The 15,100-nt window shown below is 40.8% G+C and overlaps 2 protein-coding genes across 2 annotated transcripts in view; one reads left to right on the top strand and one right to left on the bottom strand.

Annotated features, from left to right (window-relative positions):
* The window catches only part of LOC133546703 (oocyte zinc finger protein XlCOF22-like), a gene marked incomplete at its 3' end in the record, with an annotated part of 43,299 nt that extends 39,171 nt beyond the window's left edge, over positions 1-4,128 (top strand). Inside the window, exon 3 of the mRNA XM_061892499.1 lies at positions 2,819-4,128. Within this exon, the coding sequence (XP_061748483.1) occupies positions 2,819-4,128 (1,310 nt within the window). The remainder of the gene's footprint in view (positions 1-2,818) is intronic.
* Positions 1-15,100, bottom strand: part of LOC133546700 (gastrula zinc finger protein XlCGF57.1-like) — a 237,351-nt gene that overhangs the window by 73,916 nt on the left and 148,335 nt on the right. The gene's annotated exons all lie outside the window — the stretch shown is intronic.

The raw sequence follows: 15,100 nt of genomic DNA, 5'->3' as shown, positions 1-15,100 counted from the left end.
CCACAGGACTTCCCGAGGGACACGGTCGAATGCCTTCTCCAAGTCCACAAAACACATGTAGACTGGTTGGGCAAACTCCCATGCACCCTCAAGAACCCTGCCCAGAGTATAGACCTGGTCCACAGTTCCACGGCCAGGATGAAAACCACACTGTTCCTCCTAAATCTGAGGTTCGACTGAATAGACCTTCCCGGGAAGGCTGAGGATGCTTCTACATATTGACACAAATATATAAAAAACACTAACCTTATGACGGATGCTTTTGCAATTGTTTTATTTGATCTTTCCCAACACCTGGTGGCCACAATAATTCATGAAGTCAAGCTCATGGCTCACAACGTTGAATGATGCGGACATGTTTGTTACTGGATACTTGCTATCAGACTTTTGTTTTGGAGACTTTGTGTACGTATTAAGCAACTATAATTATTTGATATGCTTAAAAGTGCTGTTTTAGCTTAGCTGTTGTGTAGCTGCTCGCTCCTCGTATCTTACAGCAGGTGTGTCCAAAGTGCAGCCCATAACTATGTTTTTAATTGACAACGGGGAATTTTGAAAATGTGGTATTTGCGTGTCGGTCCAATCAGCAGCCGTTACGCCCTGTTTCATCATTGGACCTAAGTCTTTGGCTTGGTAGGCGGGTACGAGGCTACCAAGCCAGGTGGTACGAGCACAGAGGAGCCTTTGTAGTGGTGTCGCAGCTCGGTGGTCGTGCCGTCAGGTAACACCAGGAAGGTTCCTTCTGTGCGATATTGACTGGTGCTTTTTTTCTCCCTGGACTCTGACTTCATATCTGGTGTTGTCCCTCAGACCTCGGCCAAGAAGCCACGTAAACAGTGTGAAGAATGTGGGCGATAAGAGTGTGTGTGCGTGGGCATGAACTTGCACCCACTTTCAACTGGAACTCAGGACATATGATTAGTTGCACGGCCTATTCTAATCTATATTAAACAGCGTCCGGGGCTTGCGTCCACTGCGGGGGTGCGTCATCGCTCTCTCGGTGTGGGTCGTTGCGCTCTTCGTCTGCTGGCCGTTGTTTCCTCCTCTGTGCTGCTCTCCCGCTCGTTCCTCCCTCGCCCTTTTTGTACTCTAGCAGCAGATAGACAGATTGTAAGCAGGTGTGTAATATACGCACCTGGCTCAGATTGCCGCTGCAGTGTCGCTTCGCGTGTGTCATGCCTCTCCTCGCCGCCGCATGCCCCGCCTCCTGGCCTCCAGGTGGGCCCGCGCTGCTGCTTTCCGCCCATTGTCGGCCCGTCGGCTGTGTCTCTCCACACATACAATGTCTGCTTTCACTGGGATGCCGACTGATGGGATGTTCATATCTTCCCGTTTAGATGAAGAATTAATCATCGCAAACGGTTAAAAAGGGTGGGTGCAAAAGAGCATATTACTTAATCTTTCTAGCCATCTCCAGGTCTAAGTTGGATGTCAGTGTTGACCAAGTTCTCGGTTTATGTCCACAACCTTCTACTACATAAGTGAGAAGCATGATTTATATTCTAGAATTAGCTTTCACCATCTTAGAGGTGAGGAAGCAGCTCAGTATGTCAATATAGCAGCATAAGCTAGTTACTTCTGTGATCAATGCGCCGCTAAAAGTAGGTCCTTAATATTAGCGCTTATAATAACAATATCACTAATACTTGGTTAATATTCAGGTCACAAAATGTAAATGGTGTATTGTTGGCAGTTTTTTTGGAGGACTTTGTGGGTCTAATAGAGGAGCTCCCATTGACTCAAATGTTAGCTGATTTTTGCTCACGTTTATTTAATAATTAAATTTATAAAAGTTTGAAACAAATGTCTTACATAAGGATTGTGAATGATAGGCAACACTTTGAAAAAGTGCAGTTTCCTTTGAATTTGTCAGATAAGTAAACAGTCGTTCAAATTAAAACAATTGAGGTTGTTTATAGATATTATCCACTATGAAGTTACAGTCAAACTAAGCACACAAGGGAAAGTACATTCATATACACATGAAGTACACACACGTGTAAGAATCATGTTAAACACCAAAATATTGTCTTGTTCTCCTAAAGCCAATATCGAGTATCCTTTGGTGAGCTGACCGTATCGTCACACCCTTAGTTGAAAACACACCATCCCGATGACATGACACTTCCACGTGATGTAGAACAGTAGTCCCACATTTTAGACATACACACACATCTGAAGAATATTAAAAAATAAAATTGGTGGGCCAAACAAAATGTCTTGGCGAACCAATGTTTGGTATGGGCGATATGACCTCAAATCTATATCCTAATTACAATACATGTCACGATATATAATTTGGTGTATAATTGATACTAGAAGAATTTTAAAGCGGGTTACAAAAGCTCCTAATTTGGCAGCTGACATATGCAGTAACATATTGTATCATTTATAATTGTATTATTTTGTTGAAAAAAATATTTTTAATGTACTTGTTTATTTACTGTTAATATCTGGTTACTTTATTTGAGAAAATAATACTGGAAATGATGTAATATTTTACTGCATATTTCAACAACTAAATTAGGAGACTCTGTAGCCTGTTTTAAAATGGTTCTATTAGTAATTCAATATGAAATAATATATCGTAAAATCAATTTTAAACCAAATCGTTTATCCATAGTAAAAAGTCCTGTTGTTCTAGTTGGTTTTTCTTTTCCTGTGAAAAATGTTGTAAAGAGTAACGTGTTTGTGCATCACTGAGATTTCAAGACAGTTCATACAATAACTTGTTTTTCCTAAGTGCATGTCAAAGTACTGAATGCATTGTGTGACTGAGCAGATATGGATGTTTCTCAAACTTGTGTTTGTCTTGCAGACATCTGTGAAGAACATCTTCACCCTGAGCAACAGAAGTGGAGCTTCAGGATGCAGACGGAGGAGCCACAGCACAACCTCATTAAGAAGGAAGAGGAATACCCACTGATCCCCCATTTTAAAAATGAAGAGGAACACCCACTAATCCCCCATTTTAAAGAGGAAGAGGAGGACCCACTGACACCCCATTTTAAAAAGGAAGCAGTGGATCCACAGACCCCTCACATTAAGGCGGAGGAGGAATACCCACTGATCCCCCATTTTAAAAATGAAGAGGAACACCAATGGCTACCCTTTTTTAAAGAGGAGATGGAGGAACCACTGACACCACATTTTAAAAAGGAAGCGGTGGATCCACTGAGCCCTCACATTAAGGCGGAAGAGGAGGACCCACTGACCCCTCACATTAAAGAGGAAGAGGAGGAACACAGCACCAGTCAGCAGGGAGAGCATCTTGAAGGACTGGAGGAGGTTGATGTCACCAAGATGCCAGTGACTGGTGTCCCTGTGAAGAGTGAAGGCGATGAGGTGAAAGGTGAAAGTGAGGAGAGGGGAGGGGGGGAGCCTCCAAGCAGCAGCTCAACACAACACATGACAACAGAAGCTGATGGAGACCACTGTGGAGGATCACAAGCAGACAAGCTCTTAGCTCCACTATCAGATAGTGAGGACACAACGTCACACTCTCCTGACACTGATGATGAAGACTCTAAAGATGATAAGACATGTCACACTGACAACACTCACTTCACATCTTCTCACTCTCACAAAACTTTTAAATACCCAAGTCTTCTGAAAGAACACATGAGAAGACACACTGGAGAAAGACATTTTTTGTGTTCGATCTGCGGTAAAGATTTTACTCAAAGATACATTTTGAAAATACACATGAGAATACACACTGGAGAAAAACCTTTTTCCTGCTCAGAATGTGGTAAAAGTTTTGGAAAAAATCAAAGTTTAAAAGTACACATGAGAACACACACAGGAGAAAAACCGTTTTCCTGCTCAGAATGTGGTAAAAGTTTTGTAAGAAATGAACGTTTAAATGTACACATGAGATCACACACTGGAGAAAAACCTTTTTCATGTTCAATCTGCGGTAAAGAATTTACTCGAAGGGACCATTTCAAAAAACACATGAGAATACACACTGGAGAACAACCTTTTTCATGTTCAATATGCGGTAAATATTTTGCTCGAAAGAACTACTTGAAAATACACATGAGTACACACACTGGTGAAAAACCTTATACTTGTTCAGTATGTTGTAGAAGTTTTATACAAAGTATGCATTTGAAAATACACATGAGTACACACACTAGTGAAAAACCTTATACTTGTTCAGTATGTTGTAGAAGTTTTATACAAAGTATGCATTTGAAAAGACACATGAGAATACACACTGGAGAAAAACCTTTTTCATGTTCAATCTGCAGTAAAGATTTTACTCAAATGCACCATTTCAAAGCACACATGACAAGACACACTGCAGACAAACCTTAAACATGTTCAGTGTGTTGTAAAAGTTGTATACAAAGTCCGTATTTTGAATAGACTCATGAGAAGACACCCAGGAGAGAAAGTGTTGAGTTGCAGTGTGTGTGGTGAAAGATTGTCTTCTAAGTAGCAGTGTAAGAAACACAAGTGTGCTGGTGAGAACAGCAGCAGCAAATGAAACTGCAGGATTTGAAATAAACTGTCAAATCTTAACTTCGACTTTGTAACAACATCAGCACATAGATTCTAACATTTATAGATTAGATATTTCAGATTATTGCTTTTTTCAGTCAAGGACATGTTTTAATATACAACATTGGGTACTTTTATTTAAAAATGAACACAACACTTTGACTGTAAAGGTGAGAATAAACAGGACCAAACATGTTACGAATACTTTTTATGTGTATAGAGATATTCAGAAATCATGTTTGATTTTTAATGATGTTGTAGAGTAACTCCTTTATATGATGTACATATTTGTTTTACATGTGTTCATACCTTTGCTTTTGAGTACACATAAATCCCTCTTAATTCAAATTTAGTGGTTCACACTTGAAACATCTTCTGGACCACTTCTGGAAACATATTATTATTTACTTTATACATCATTTAAACAGTTGTCTTTTATACAATATCATTTACTTTTAAAATGTGTGACTTTATGAATCATTTGTTGGCTCTCAATAATCCATTCTTTTAATTATCTTTATTTCTCCCTTTTGTAATATGAATATTGTTTTATATGTATGTCCCCTTTATGCAATATGTAGGTTAGAGAAAATGGCAACATTATATGTGGAAGGTTATGAAGGATAGTTTTGTTTTTAATAATCTACATTTCTTATTTTTTTTAAAAACTACACATGACAATTTAAAAAAAAAGTTGTTTATGATTTTGTTCCCCCTTTTTTAGAATCCCTCAAACATTATCAATTTCAGAAAACATGGGGAAGTTTGGATTGTTAGGGAAAAGTCAATAAAAGTCAATCCATCCATTGTTTCTACCGCTTGTCCCTTTCATTTTTTATGTATAGCATTTAATCACAAACTTGTCCGCCAAAGGGTGTTGTGTTTTGGAGAAACTCCTTCTGTCAGAGTGCTGTTCAACACTGCAAAGAGGAACCCAAGGATGTGCAGGACGCTGAGTAAAACACATTTTTTACTGCGGAAATCTACTCACAAAAACAATCCAAACAGGAGGAAACAAAAAGCGACGGTGCGAAAGAGAGAAGACAAAATGTGTATTGTGGACAAAATAAAAGATACATATATACAAAAATGAACTAAACTTGGTTTGGAGTTACAAGACGTGCACAATACACAACAACACCAAGATGGATGGCACTGGGAATGGCCAAGGTAGCAAAATACTCAAAGCATAGAATCAACTGGCATGATGTGGATTCGCTGAGTGCCATCCAGCTGTCAATGTGCTGCTTAAGTAGCACCAGGGTCAATCGGAGGCAGCTGTGCACGTCCCACAACTCCGCCCACAAGGGCAACACAGGGACTTTAGGAGGAAGGAGAAATGTAAGAACAAGGTCAACTGCACCAAAAGAGGAAAACTGACAATACAAACCACAAGGTGGCAGCAGGTGGTGACAACTTCCCTCAAATTAAATTTGGGAAAAAAATGGACTGACCATAAGAGATAAATCATCACAAATGAAGTTAAATCATTCAAAAGTTTACCTTTGTAATTCATTTCTATCCAAATAAATCCAGGATGGTTCTCCAGAATGTTCCATTCGAGAATGCTGTCAAACTGTTATGTCTACTAGGAAAATTAAATTCCAATACATTGTTAAATATTTGAATATTTTTACGAAAACAAGTTGTATGTCTTTGTTTAGAAATTTTGAAATCGACAGGTTTACTTTTATTTTCACAATAAGTAAATAGTATATAATAAAATAGTTTTACCGTTGTGGGAAACTGGTTGTACTTATTTCTCTCGCGAGATTTGGAAAAGAGCTGGTTACTTGTTTCTCTCGCGAGATCTGACAACACTGCGCGCGAACCAATCACGGCGAGGATAAAGCAAGATGGCGTCTGACGGTGAAGACGTTATTGCAGTCGTCACAGTTCAATGTTCTTAATCTGTGTCTCCATGTACACATATATGTCCTTTATTAGACTCTAGTAAATAGAGTAAACATCGTTAATAACTGTTTGCATCCGGTTATATTAGTCTGAGCGCACTTTGATGCTTCTCGAGCTAGCTTAGCCTGCTATTTAGCTTAGCTTGTTAGCTGCTAACAAAGAGAGGCGGAAGTGATCAAAACACATCACTAAGTAGAGATCAAGTGTGAGTGTAAAGTGTTGTGATTGTGTGAAAATGTGCCAAAGAACCATAGCAGAGTACGAGGAGGAACTTTGTCCAACAAAAGAGGAGAAGGAGCGACAACATGAAAAACATCAAGTTGTGTTACACAGAACAGGTTTGTTTACTTCTTACTCTCACATCTTTAATAACTTTATATTTCATTATTAACACTATTCTTCAATAAATTGTCTACAGGAAGATGAATTGTTATGTGAGGATGATGCACTAATTGTTTTACATTGTTCATAAAAACGAGACAGTGCCAGACACACAATATTTATGAGAGGTTGATGTTTGTAACAATGTGTATCAACATGTTTACACAAATCTCACACAGTCACCGGGGGAATATTCCAGAGAGCAGGTTAAGTGCAAAGTCCTGAGTATGTAAAGCTCGAGAGTTTTACCTCCAAAAATAAGAGAGGTAAGACAAAGTCAGAGTCAGTTACCATGGTTACTGATGCCGTAAACCTAGCCTGCTAGCTGGCAGGTTTGACAAGTTATATATGTGTGTCAAAGCATACTGACCTGTTATTTCCTTCATGTCGGTGCACCCTCCCTGAGATCGGTAGGTTGTGAGTTCAAACCCCAACCCAGTCATACCAAATACTATAAAAATGGGACCATTACTTCTCTGCCTTGCACTCAGCATCAAGGGTTGTAATCGGGGTTTAATCACCATAAAAGTTATTCCCGGGCGTGGCCACCGCTGCTGCTCACTGCTCCCCTCACCTCCCAGGGTGTGATCAAGGGTGATGGGCCAAATGCAGGGAATAATCTCCCCACACCTAGTGTGTGTGTGACAATCATTGGTACTTTAACTTTTTAACGTGGCTGTGATTGTCAAAAAAACAAAGCCTGCTCTAAAGATGACATCTTGATCTCATACCATCTCAAACCAATTGGCCGTTCATTATTAAATGAAATGTCTTATAGTCGCTTAAATTTGTCTTTAACCAAGCAACACTGTTTTTTCCAGTTACTCAACTAATCGGAAACATTTCCATTAGAACACTTGATTAATACAATTTTCATTAGCCACAGCCCTATATTTCATGTACAATTTAATATTTAGCATGTAGGAGTTAAAATGTGTTTTGTTTGTGTCCTGTAGACATCCATCAGCTGATTGGACACCAAGAAGAATGTCTCCCTCATCTGCAGGGGGACAGTTTCACTGTAAAGTATCCACAGCTCTCACATTTTAAAGGGGACAAAGATGAGCCACAGCCCTCTTATTTCAAAGAGGAAGAGGAGGGAGAGTGTCCTGTAGGGCAGGAGGAGGCTGATGTCAGCAAGTTTCCACTGACTGTTGTCTCTGTGAAGACTGAAGAGCATGAAGACAAACCACCTGAGTCCTCACAGCTTCATCACAGTCCAAGTAAGCACAACATCCACATATCATCTAATACAATGTTTGTGACACATGTTCATCCGGGGGACACATTTATCACTAAAGATGGAGATATATTTGCTTTTTAACACCACCATTTAAAAATGAATGCTCTTCAATCATCAACAGTGTAATTGCTGGGGTGTAACCATGTGACCTAGAGGCCGTCCTCCTTACCTCACGTGGTCAAATGAAGGCAAACATTCAATATGGCTACTGTTTATTTACCTTAGCAGCACATATGTCAGCATATTTCAAAGGTTTAGTGGTTAAGATAAGAGATGTACACCAAGTACCATTTTTTTAATTAATACTGGTTCCTAATTATGTCGTCCATGAGGACCGTGAAAATTCTGGATTAAAGACACAACTATTTGTATTTTTAATTCCAGCTGACTGAGGTAACTATGACACGTTGTCACATTGAGTTCAGCTGCTGCTGCTACACATTACAATCAGCTTTGAATAATGACAAATAAGGAAGCAACCAAAGTTTGATGTGTGTGTTATTGACAAGAAGATGACATAACTGCATTTCACCTTGCACTGCACACATAGTTGACTTCTTTAAGACTTCAAATAAACAGCTGCTGATAAAAGACTTCCCTGCTCTGAGATGTTACAGAACATCATGTTGGAGGTGTTCAACCTCTTGTGCTAATAGGAATGCTATTTAAAATGACTTTTTCCACTTTTTTATTTCCACAAATGACATGTAGTACCAAAAAAAGTACCGACAAATACTGGTATCGATTAGGGTATCATATCGATACATTTCTAACGATTTATATCCCTACTTAAAATACAAGCCAGATATCTTAAAAAAATAATTTCAACGTTTGTGTGGATTTAGTTACTTCTCTGCTGTCCAGCAATGTCTCAATCAATCTAGTTTATTAGTACTAATTAGCAAAGTGTTCTTGTCTTTCTAAAGTCTTTCTTCCAATAGCCTCCTAGCGGTAAAGTTGACCGATTGCAAACTGAGGCAGTATTTGTGACTGATAAAACTTTCGGCGAATCAAAATTTAAGAAATTGTACCGGAAAGTTAATTATGTTTGAAGATGGCTGATAAAAACACAATCAGAATCAGAAACACTTTAATAATCTCAGAGGATAATTTAAGATTTTCAGCACAATCCCATTCAAGAGCAGACAAACATTACAGGGAGACAGAACAGGTCTGCCAACTTCCGCCGCCCCTTAAAAAAAAGGTGAGAAACTGGTAAAAAGAAGGAGAGGTGAGAAAAAAATCAGTCTAAGCCTGGGACCCTGGAGAGGGGATCCAGACTGAGGCCAAAGAGAAAACAAAAGTCTAATATCCAGCGCCGGGGACCGGGCTCGGCGTGTAGTTGTTGACAACTGCTGCTCCACTTTGACATGTTAGGCTTACAAGAGACATTCCTCCCAAAACAAGACCTGGGGCTGTTGAATTATATTAATAATGGGAATTGTATGAGGGAGGATAGCGGGAGGTGTTGCTGTGCTCTGGCACAAAAAGCACGATCCAGTTATTAGTGTTATTAGGCTCGAAGTGTATTGCTGTTCAGTATAAGTCCGACAATAGGGAGTTTATTGTTCTCAATGTGTACACTCCGTATGAATGTAAAGACAATGAGGATGAATCCATGTTTAAACTTGCTTTTATTAATTCTTTTATACAGGATAATCACTGTACGTGTATTTATGTGGTCGGTGACTGGAATGCTGATATTTCTGATGGCAGCTCTGATAATGCAAGACACCTAATACAGTTTTGTGATGATAATGCACTCACCTTATCTAGTCAAGGGTTGTTGCCAGCTGATAGCTACTCTTATATTAGTGAAGCCTGGCACACAACATCATGGCTTCGGGTGGGGGGACGGGTCCTGACTGTTGTTTGTGCTTAGCCACCAAACAGCAGCTCAGAGTACCCACTCTTTTTGGATTCCCTTGAGGGAATACTGGAGAGTGCTCCCTCGCTGATTCCCTTGTTCTGCTGGGGGACTTCAACGCTCATGTTGGCAACGACAGTGAAACCTGGAGAGGCGTGCTTGGGAAAAATGGCCGCCCGGATCTGAACCCAAGTGGTGCTTTGTTATCGGATTGTCACGGATTGTCCATGACAAACACCATGTTCAAACATAAGGGTGTCCATATGTGCACTTGGCACCAGGACATCCTCGGCCGCAGTTCCATGATTGACTTTGTAGTTGTGTCATCGGATTTGCGGCCTCATGTTTTGGACACTCTGGTGAAGAGAGGGGCAGAGCTTTCTACCAATCACCACCTTGTGGTGAGCTTGTGAGGGTCTGCTGGGAACGCCTAGAAGAGTTTCCTGTCAGAGAGAGTTTCAATTCCCACCTCTGGAAGAACTTTGAACATGTCACGAGGGAGGCAGTGGATATTGAGTCCGAGTGGACCATATTCCGTGCCTCTATTGTCGAGGCGACTGATTGGAGCTGTGGCCGCAAGGTGGTTGGTTCCTGTCGTGGCGGTAATCCTAGAACCCGCTGGTGTACACCAGCAGTGAGGGATTCCATCAAGCTGAATAAAGAGTCCTATCGGGTCCTTTTGGTTCATGGGACTCCAGAAGCAGTGGACAGGTACCGACTGGCAAAGCGAAGTGCGGCTTCAGCGGTCGCGGAGGCAAAAACTCGGACATGGGAGGAGTTTGGGGAAGCCATGGAAAACGAGTTCCGGGCGGCTTCGAAGCAATTCTGGTCCACCATCCGCCGCTTCAGGGTGGGAAGCAGTACACTGTCAACACCGTGTATGGTGAGGATGGTTTGCTGCTGACCTCTACTGCGGCTGTTGTTAATCAGTGGAGGGAATACTTAGAAGACCTCTTCAATCCCACCAACACATCTTCGTATGAGGAAGCAGTTCCTGGAAAATCTGTGGTGGGCTCTCCTATTTCTTGGGCCGAGGTCGCCGAGGTAGTTAAAAGCTCCTCGGTGGCCGCGCTCAGGAAACATTTGGTGATTTAACCCCCAACCCTTGATGCTGAGTGCCAAGCAAGGAGGCAATGGGTCCCATTTTTATAGTCTTTGGTATGACTCGGCCAGGGTTTGAACTCATGACTTTCCAGTCTCAGGGCAGACACTCTAACCAAAAGGCCACTGAGCAGGTCGATGGTTAATGCATCCTAAATAGAAAATAAACCTTGAGCAATTGAGTCATTGGTAGCCGCTCTATTCTGCTTTCAAAGTGCTCTAAATAACATCTTAAAGGCCTACTGAAATGAGATTTTCTTATTTAAACGGGGATAGCAGGTCCATTCTATGTTTCATACTTGATCATTTCGCGATATTGCCATATTTTTGCTGAAAGGATTTAGTAGAGAACATCCACGATAAAGTTTGCAACTTTTGGTGCTGACAAAAAAGCCTTGCCTTTACCGGAAGTCGCAGACGATGATGTCACAAGTGTGAGGGCTCCTCGCGTCCTCACATTGTTTTTAATGGGAGCCTCCAGCAGCAAGAGCAGTTCGGACCGAGAAAACGACTATTTCCCCGTTAATTTGAGCGAGGATGAAAGATTCGTGAATGATGATATTGATAGCGAAGGACTAGAAAAAAAAAAAATAAAATAAGTTAAAATAAAAGGCGATTGCATTGGGATGGATTCAGATGTTTTTAGACACATTTACTAGGATAATTCTGGGAAATCCCTTATCTTTCTATTGTGTTGCTAGTGTTTTAGTGAGTTAAATAGTACCTGATAGTCGGAGGGGTGTGTCCACGGGTGTCTTGACGTCAGGCTCTGAGGGAAGTTGACGGCAGCTGCATGGACGGCGCAAGCTCAGCTGATCTACAGTAAGAGGAGAGTTTTTATCACAATTTTCTCAGCGAAACCTGCCGGTTGACAAGTGGTCGGGATCCATGTTCGCTTGACCGTTCTGATCCATAGTAAAGCCGTGTGTTTGTGTGGCTAAAGGCTAAAGCTTCCCACCTCCATCTTTCTACTGTGACTTCTCCATTATTAATTGAACAAATTGCAAAAGATTCAGCAACACAGATGTCCAGAATACTGTTTAATTGCGTGATGAAAAGAGACGACTTTCAGCCCGCAAATGGTGCTGCGCTAATATGTCCCCTCCAACCCGGGACGTCACGCGCACGCGTCATCATTCCGCGACGTTTTCAACAAGAAACTCCGCGGGAAATTTAAAATTGCAATTTAGTAAACTAAAGCGGCCGTATTGGCATGTGTTGCAATGTTAATATTTCATCATTGATATATAAACTATCAGACTGTGTGGTCGCTAGTAGTGGCGTTCAGTAGGCCTTTAAATCCACCTTTAACATTTTAAAGGGGAACATTATCAGCAGACCTATGTAAGCGTCAATATATACCTTGATGTTGCAGAAAAAAGAACATATGTTTTTTTAACCGATTTCCGAACTCTAAAAGGGTGGATTTGGCGATTTAAACGCTGTCGGAGCAATGACCTTTCACCCGTGACGTCACAACGGGAAGCAATCAGCCATTTTCTCAAACACATTACACACACCAAGTCAAATCAGCTCTGTTATTTTCCGTTTTTTCGACTGTTTTCCGTACCTTGGAGACATTATGCCTCGTCGGTGTGTTGTTGGAGGGTGTAACAACACCAGCTGACTTACGTGGAGTGTGCTAATCAGACATATTACTGGAAGCTAATCGATGCTAACATGCTCTTTAGGCTAGCTGTATGTACATATTGCATCATTATGCCTTATTTGTAGCTTTATTTGCATCCAGCCTTTCCCTCCACCCACATTTAAGGCCAAACAAACACATACCAATGGACGGATTCAAGTTGCACCAGTGGTCAAAAGATGCGAAAGTCCCTCGTTTGTTCTGCACACCTTACCGACGATAGCGATGCTACGACAGAGATGGCACAGAGATGTGTGGATATACTGCGACACTCAAAGCAGATGCATTTACAATGATAAAGTCAACGAAATCACAAAGTTGAGTTTTGTTGATGTTATTGACTTATGTGCTAATCAGAAATATTTGCTCACGGTATGACTGGAAGTTAATCGATGCTAACATGCTATTTAGGCTAGCTGTATGTACATATTGCATCATTATGCCTCATTTGTAGCTATATTTGCATCCAGCCTTTCGCTCCACCCACATTTAATGCCAAACAAGTACATACCAATTGACGGATTCAAGTTGCACCAGTGGTCAAAAGATGCAATCGTTGGTTAGAAGGCGATCGCCGAATTCGTCCTCGTTGCCGATGTCTGTCGTGATATGGCCCAATTGCTTCAGTTTCTTCTTCTATTTCTTTTTCGCTATCTGCCTCCACACTCCAACCATCCGTTTCAATACATGCGTAATCTGTTGGATCGCTTAAACCGCTGAAATCTTAGTCTGAATCCGAGCTAATGTCGCTTTCTGTTCTATCCGCCATGTTTGTTTGTATTGGCTTCACGCAGTGACGTCACAGGAAAATGGACAGGCGGATATAACGACGGTTAAAATCATGCACTTTAAAGCTGTTTTTTGGGATATTGCGTGATAGGTAAAATTTTGAAAAAACTTCCAAAAATAAAATAAGCCACTGGGAACTGATTTTTATTGGTTTTAACCCTTCTGAAATTGTGATAATGTTCCCCTTTAAATACACACTGTAAGTATATATGTAATGTAGTCACACACTTAATAACATGTCATATTTACATATCTTTCTCATTTTAAGCATACAATGTCTGCTCTCAGTGGGATGCCGACTGATGGTATGTTCATATCTTCCCGTTTAGATGAAGAATTAATCCTCACAAATGGTTAAAAAAGGGTGGGTGCAAAATAGCGTATTTTCGAATCTTTCTTGCCATCTCCAGGTCTAAGTTGGATGTCAGAGTTGACCAAGTTCTCGGTTTATGTCCACAACCTTCTACTACATAAGTGAGAAGCATGATTTATAATGTAGAATTAGCTTTCACCCTCTTAGAGGCGAGAAAGCAGCTCAGTATGTCAATATAGCAGCATAAGCTAGTTACTTCTGTGATCTATGCGCCGCTAAAAGTAGGTCCTCAAAGGCCTACTGAAATTAGATTTTGTTATTTAAACGGGGATTGTAGGTCCATTCTATGTGTCATACTTGATCATTTCGCAATATTGCCATATTTTCGCTGAAAGGATTCAGTAGAGAACATCGACGATAAAGTTCGCAACTTTTGGTGCTGATAAAAAAGCCTTGACTTTACCGGAAGTCGCAGACGATGACTTCACAAGGGTAAGGGCTCCTCACGTCCTCACATTGTTTATAATGGGAGCATCCAGCGGCAAGAGCTATTCGGACCTAGAAAACGACAATTTCCCCATTAATTTGAGCGAGGATGAAAGATTTGTGGATGATGATATTGATAGCGAAAGACTAGAATTTTTTTTTTTTATAAAATAAAATAAAAAGCGACGGCTCCGGGCAGCGGCATTGTGAGCGTTTCAGATGTAATTACACACATTTACTAGGATAATTCTGGAAGATCCCTTATCTGCTTATTTTTTAATAGTGTTTTAGTGAGATTGTAAAGACATACCTCGAGGTCGGATGGCTGCGGTGAACACCCAGTGTCTTAAAGAGAAGCCGAGGAGCCAAGCTCACAGCTGCCTTTTAAACAGCTACTGCAGGAGGACGAATAATGATGTCTCCGGTAAGATATATATCACAATTTTCCCATCCAAAAACATGCTGGTTGACGTAGAGAAACATGTTCGCTTGACCGCTCTGTGTTAAAAACAAAGGTGCAATACACCGCTTTCCACCAACAGCACTGTTCTTTATAGTCTCCATTATTAATTGAAAAAATTGCAAAAGATTCAGCAACACAGATGTCCAAATTACTGTGTAAGTATGCGATGAAAAGAGACGACTTTTAGCTGTGTGTTATGCTAAGCTAATATTTCCTGACAGTCCGTGACGTCACGCGCACACGTCATCATTCCGCGACGTTTTCAACAAGACACTCCGCGGGAAATTTAAAATTGCAATTTAGTCAACTAAAGTGGCCGTATTGGCATGTGTTGCAATGTTAATATTTCATCATTGATATATAAACTTTCAGACTGCGTGGTGGGT

The sequence above is a fragment of the Nerophis ophidion genome, unplaced genomic scaffold (assembly GCF_033978795.1).
Source record: "Nerophis ophidion isolate RoL-2023_Sa unplaced genomic scaffold, RoL_Noph_v1.0 HiC_scaffold_38, whole genome shotgun sequence".
NCBI classification, from domain to species: domain Eukaryota; kingdom Metazoa; phylum Chordata; class Actinopteri; order Syngnathiformes; family Syngnathidae; genus Nerophis; species Nerophis ophidion.
Note: the sequence above shows the minus strand (reverse complement) of the source record. Positions and strands in the feature narration are given on the sequence as shown.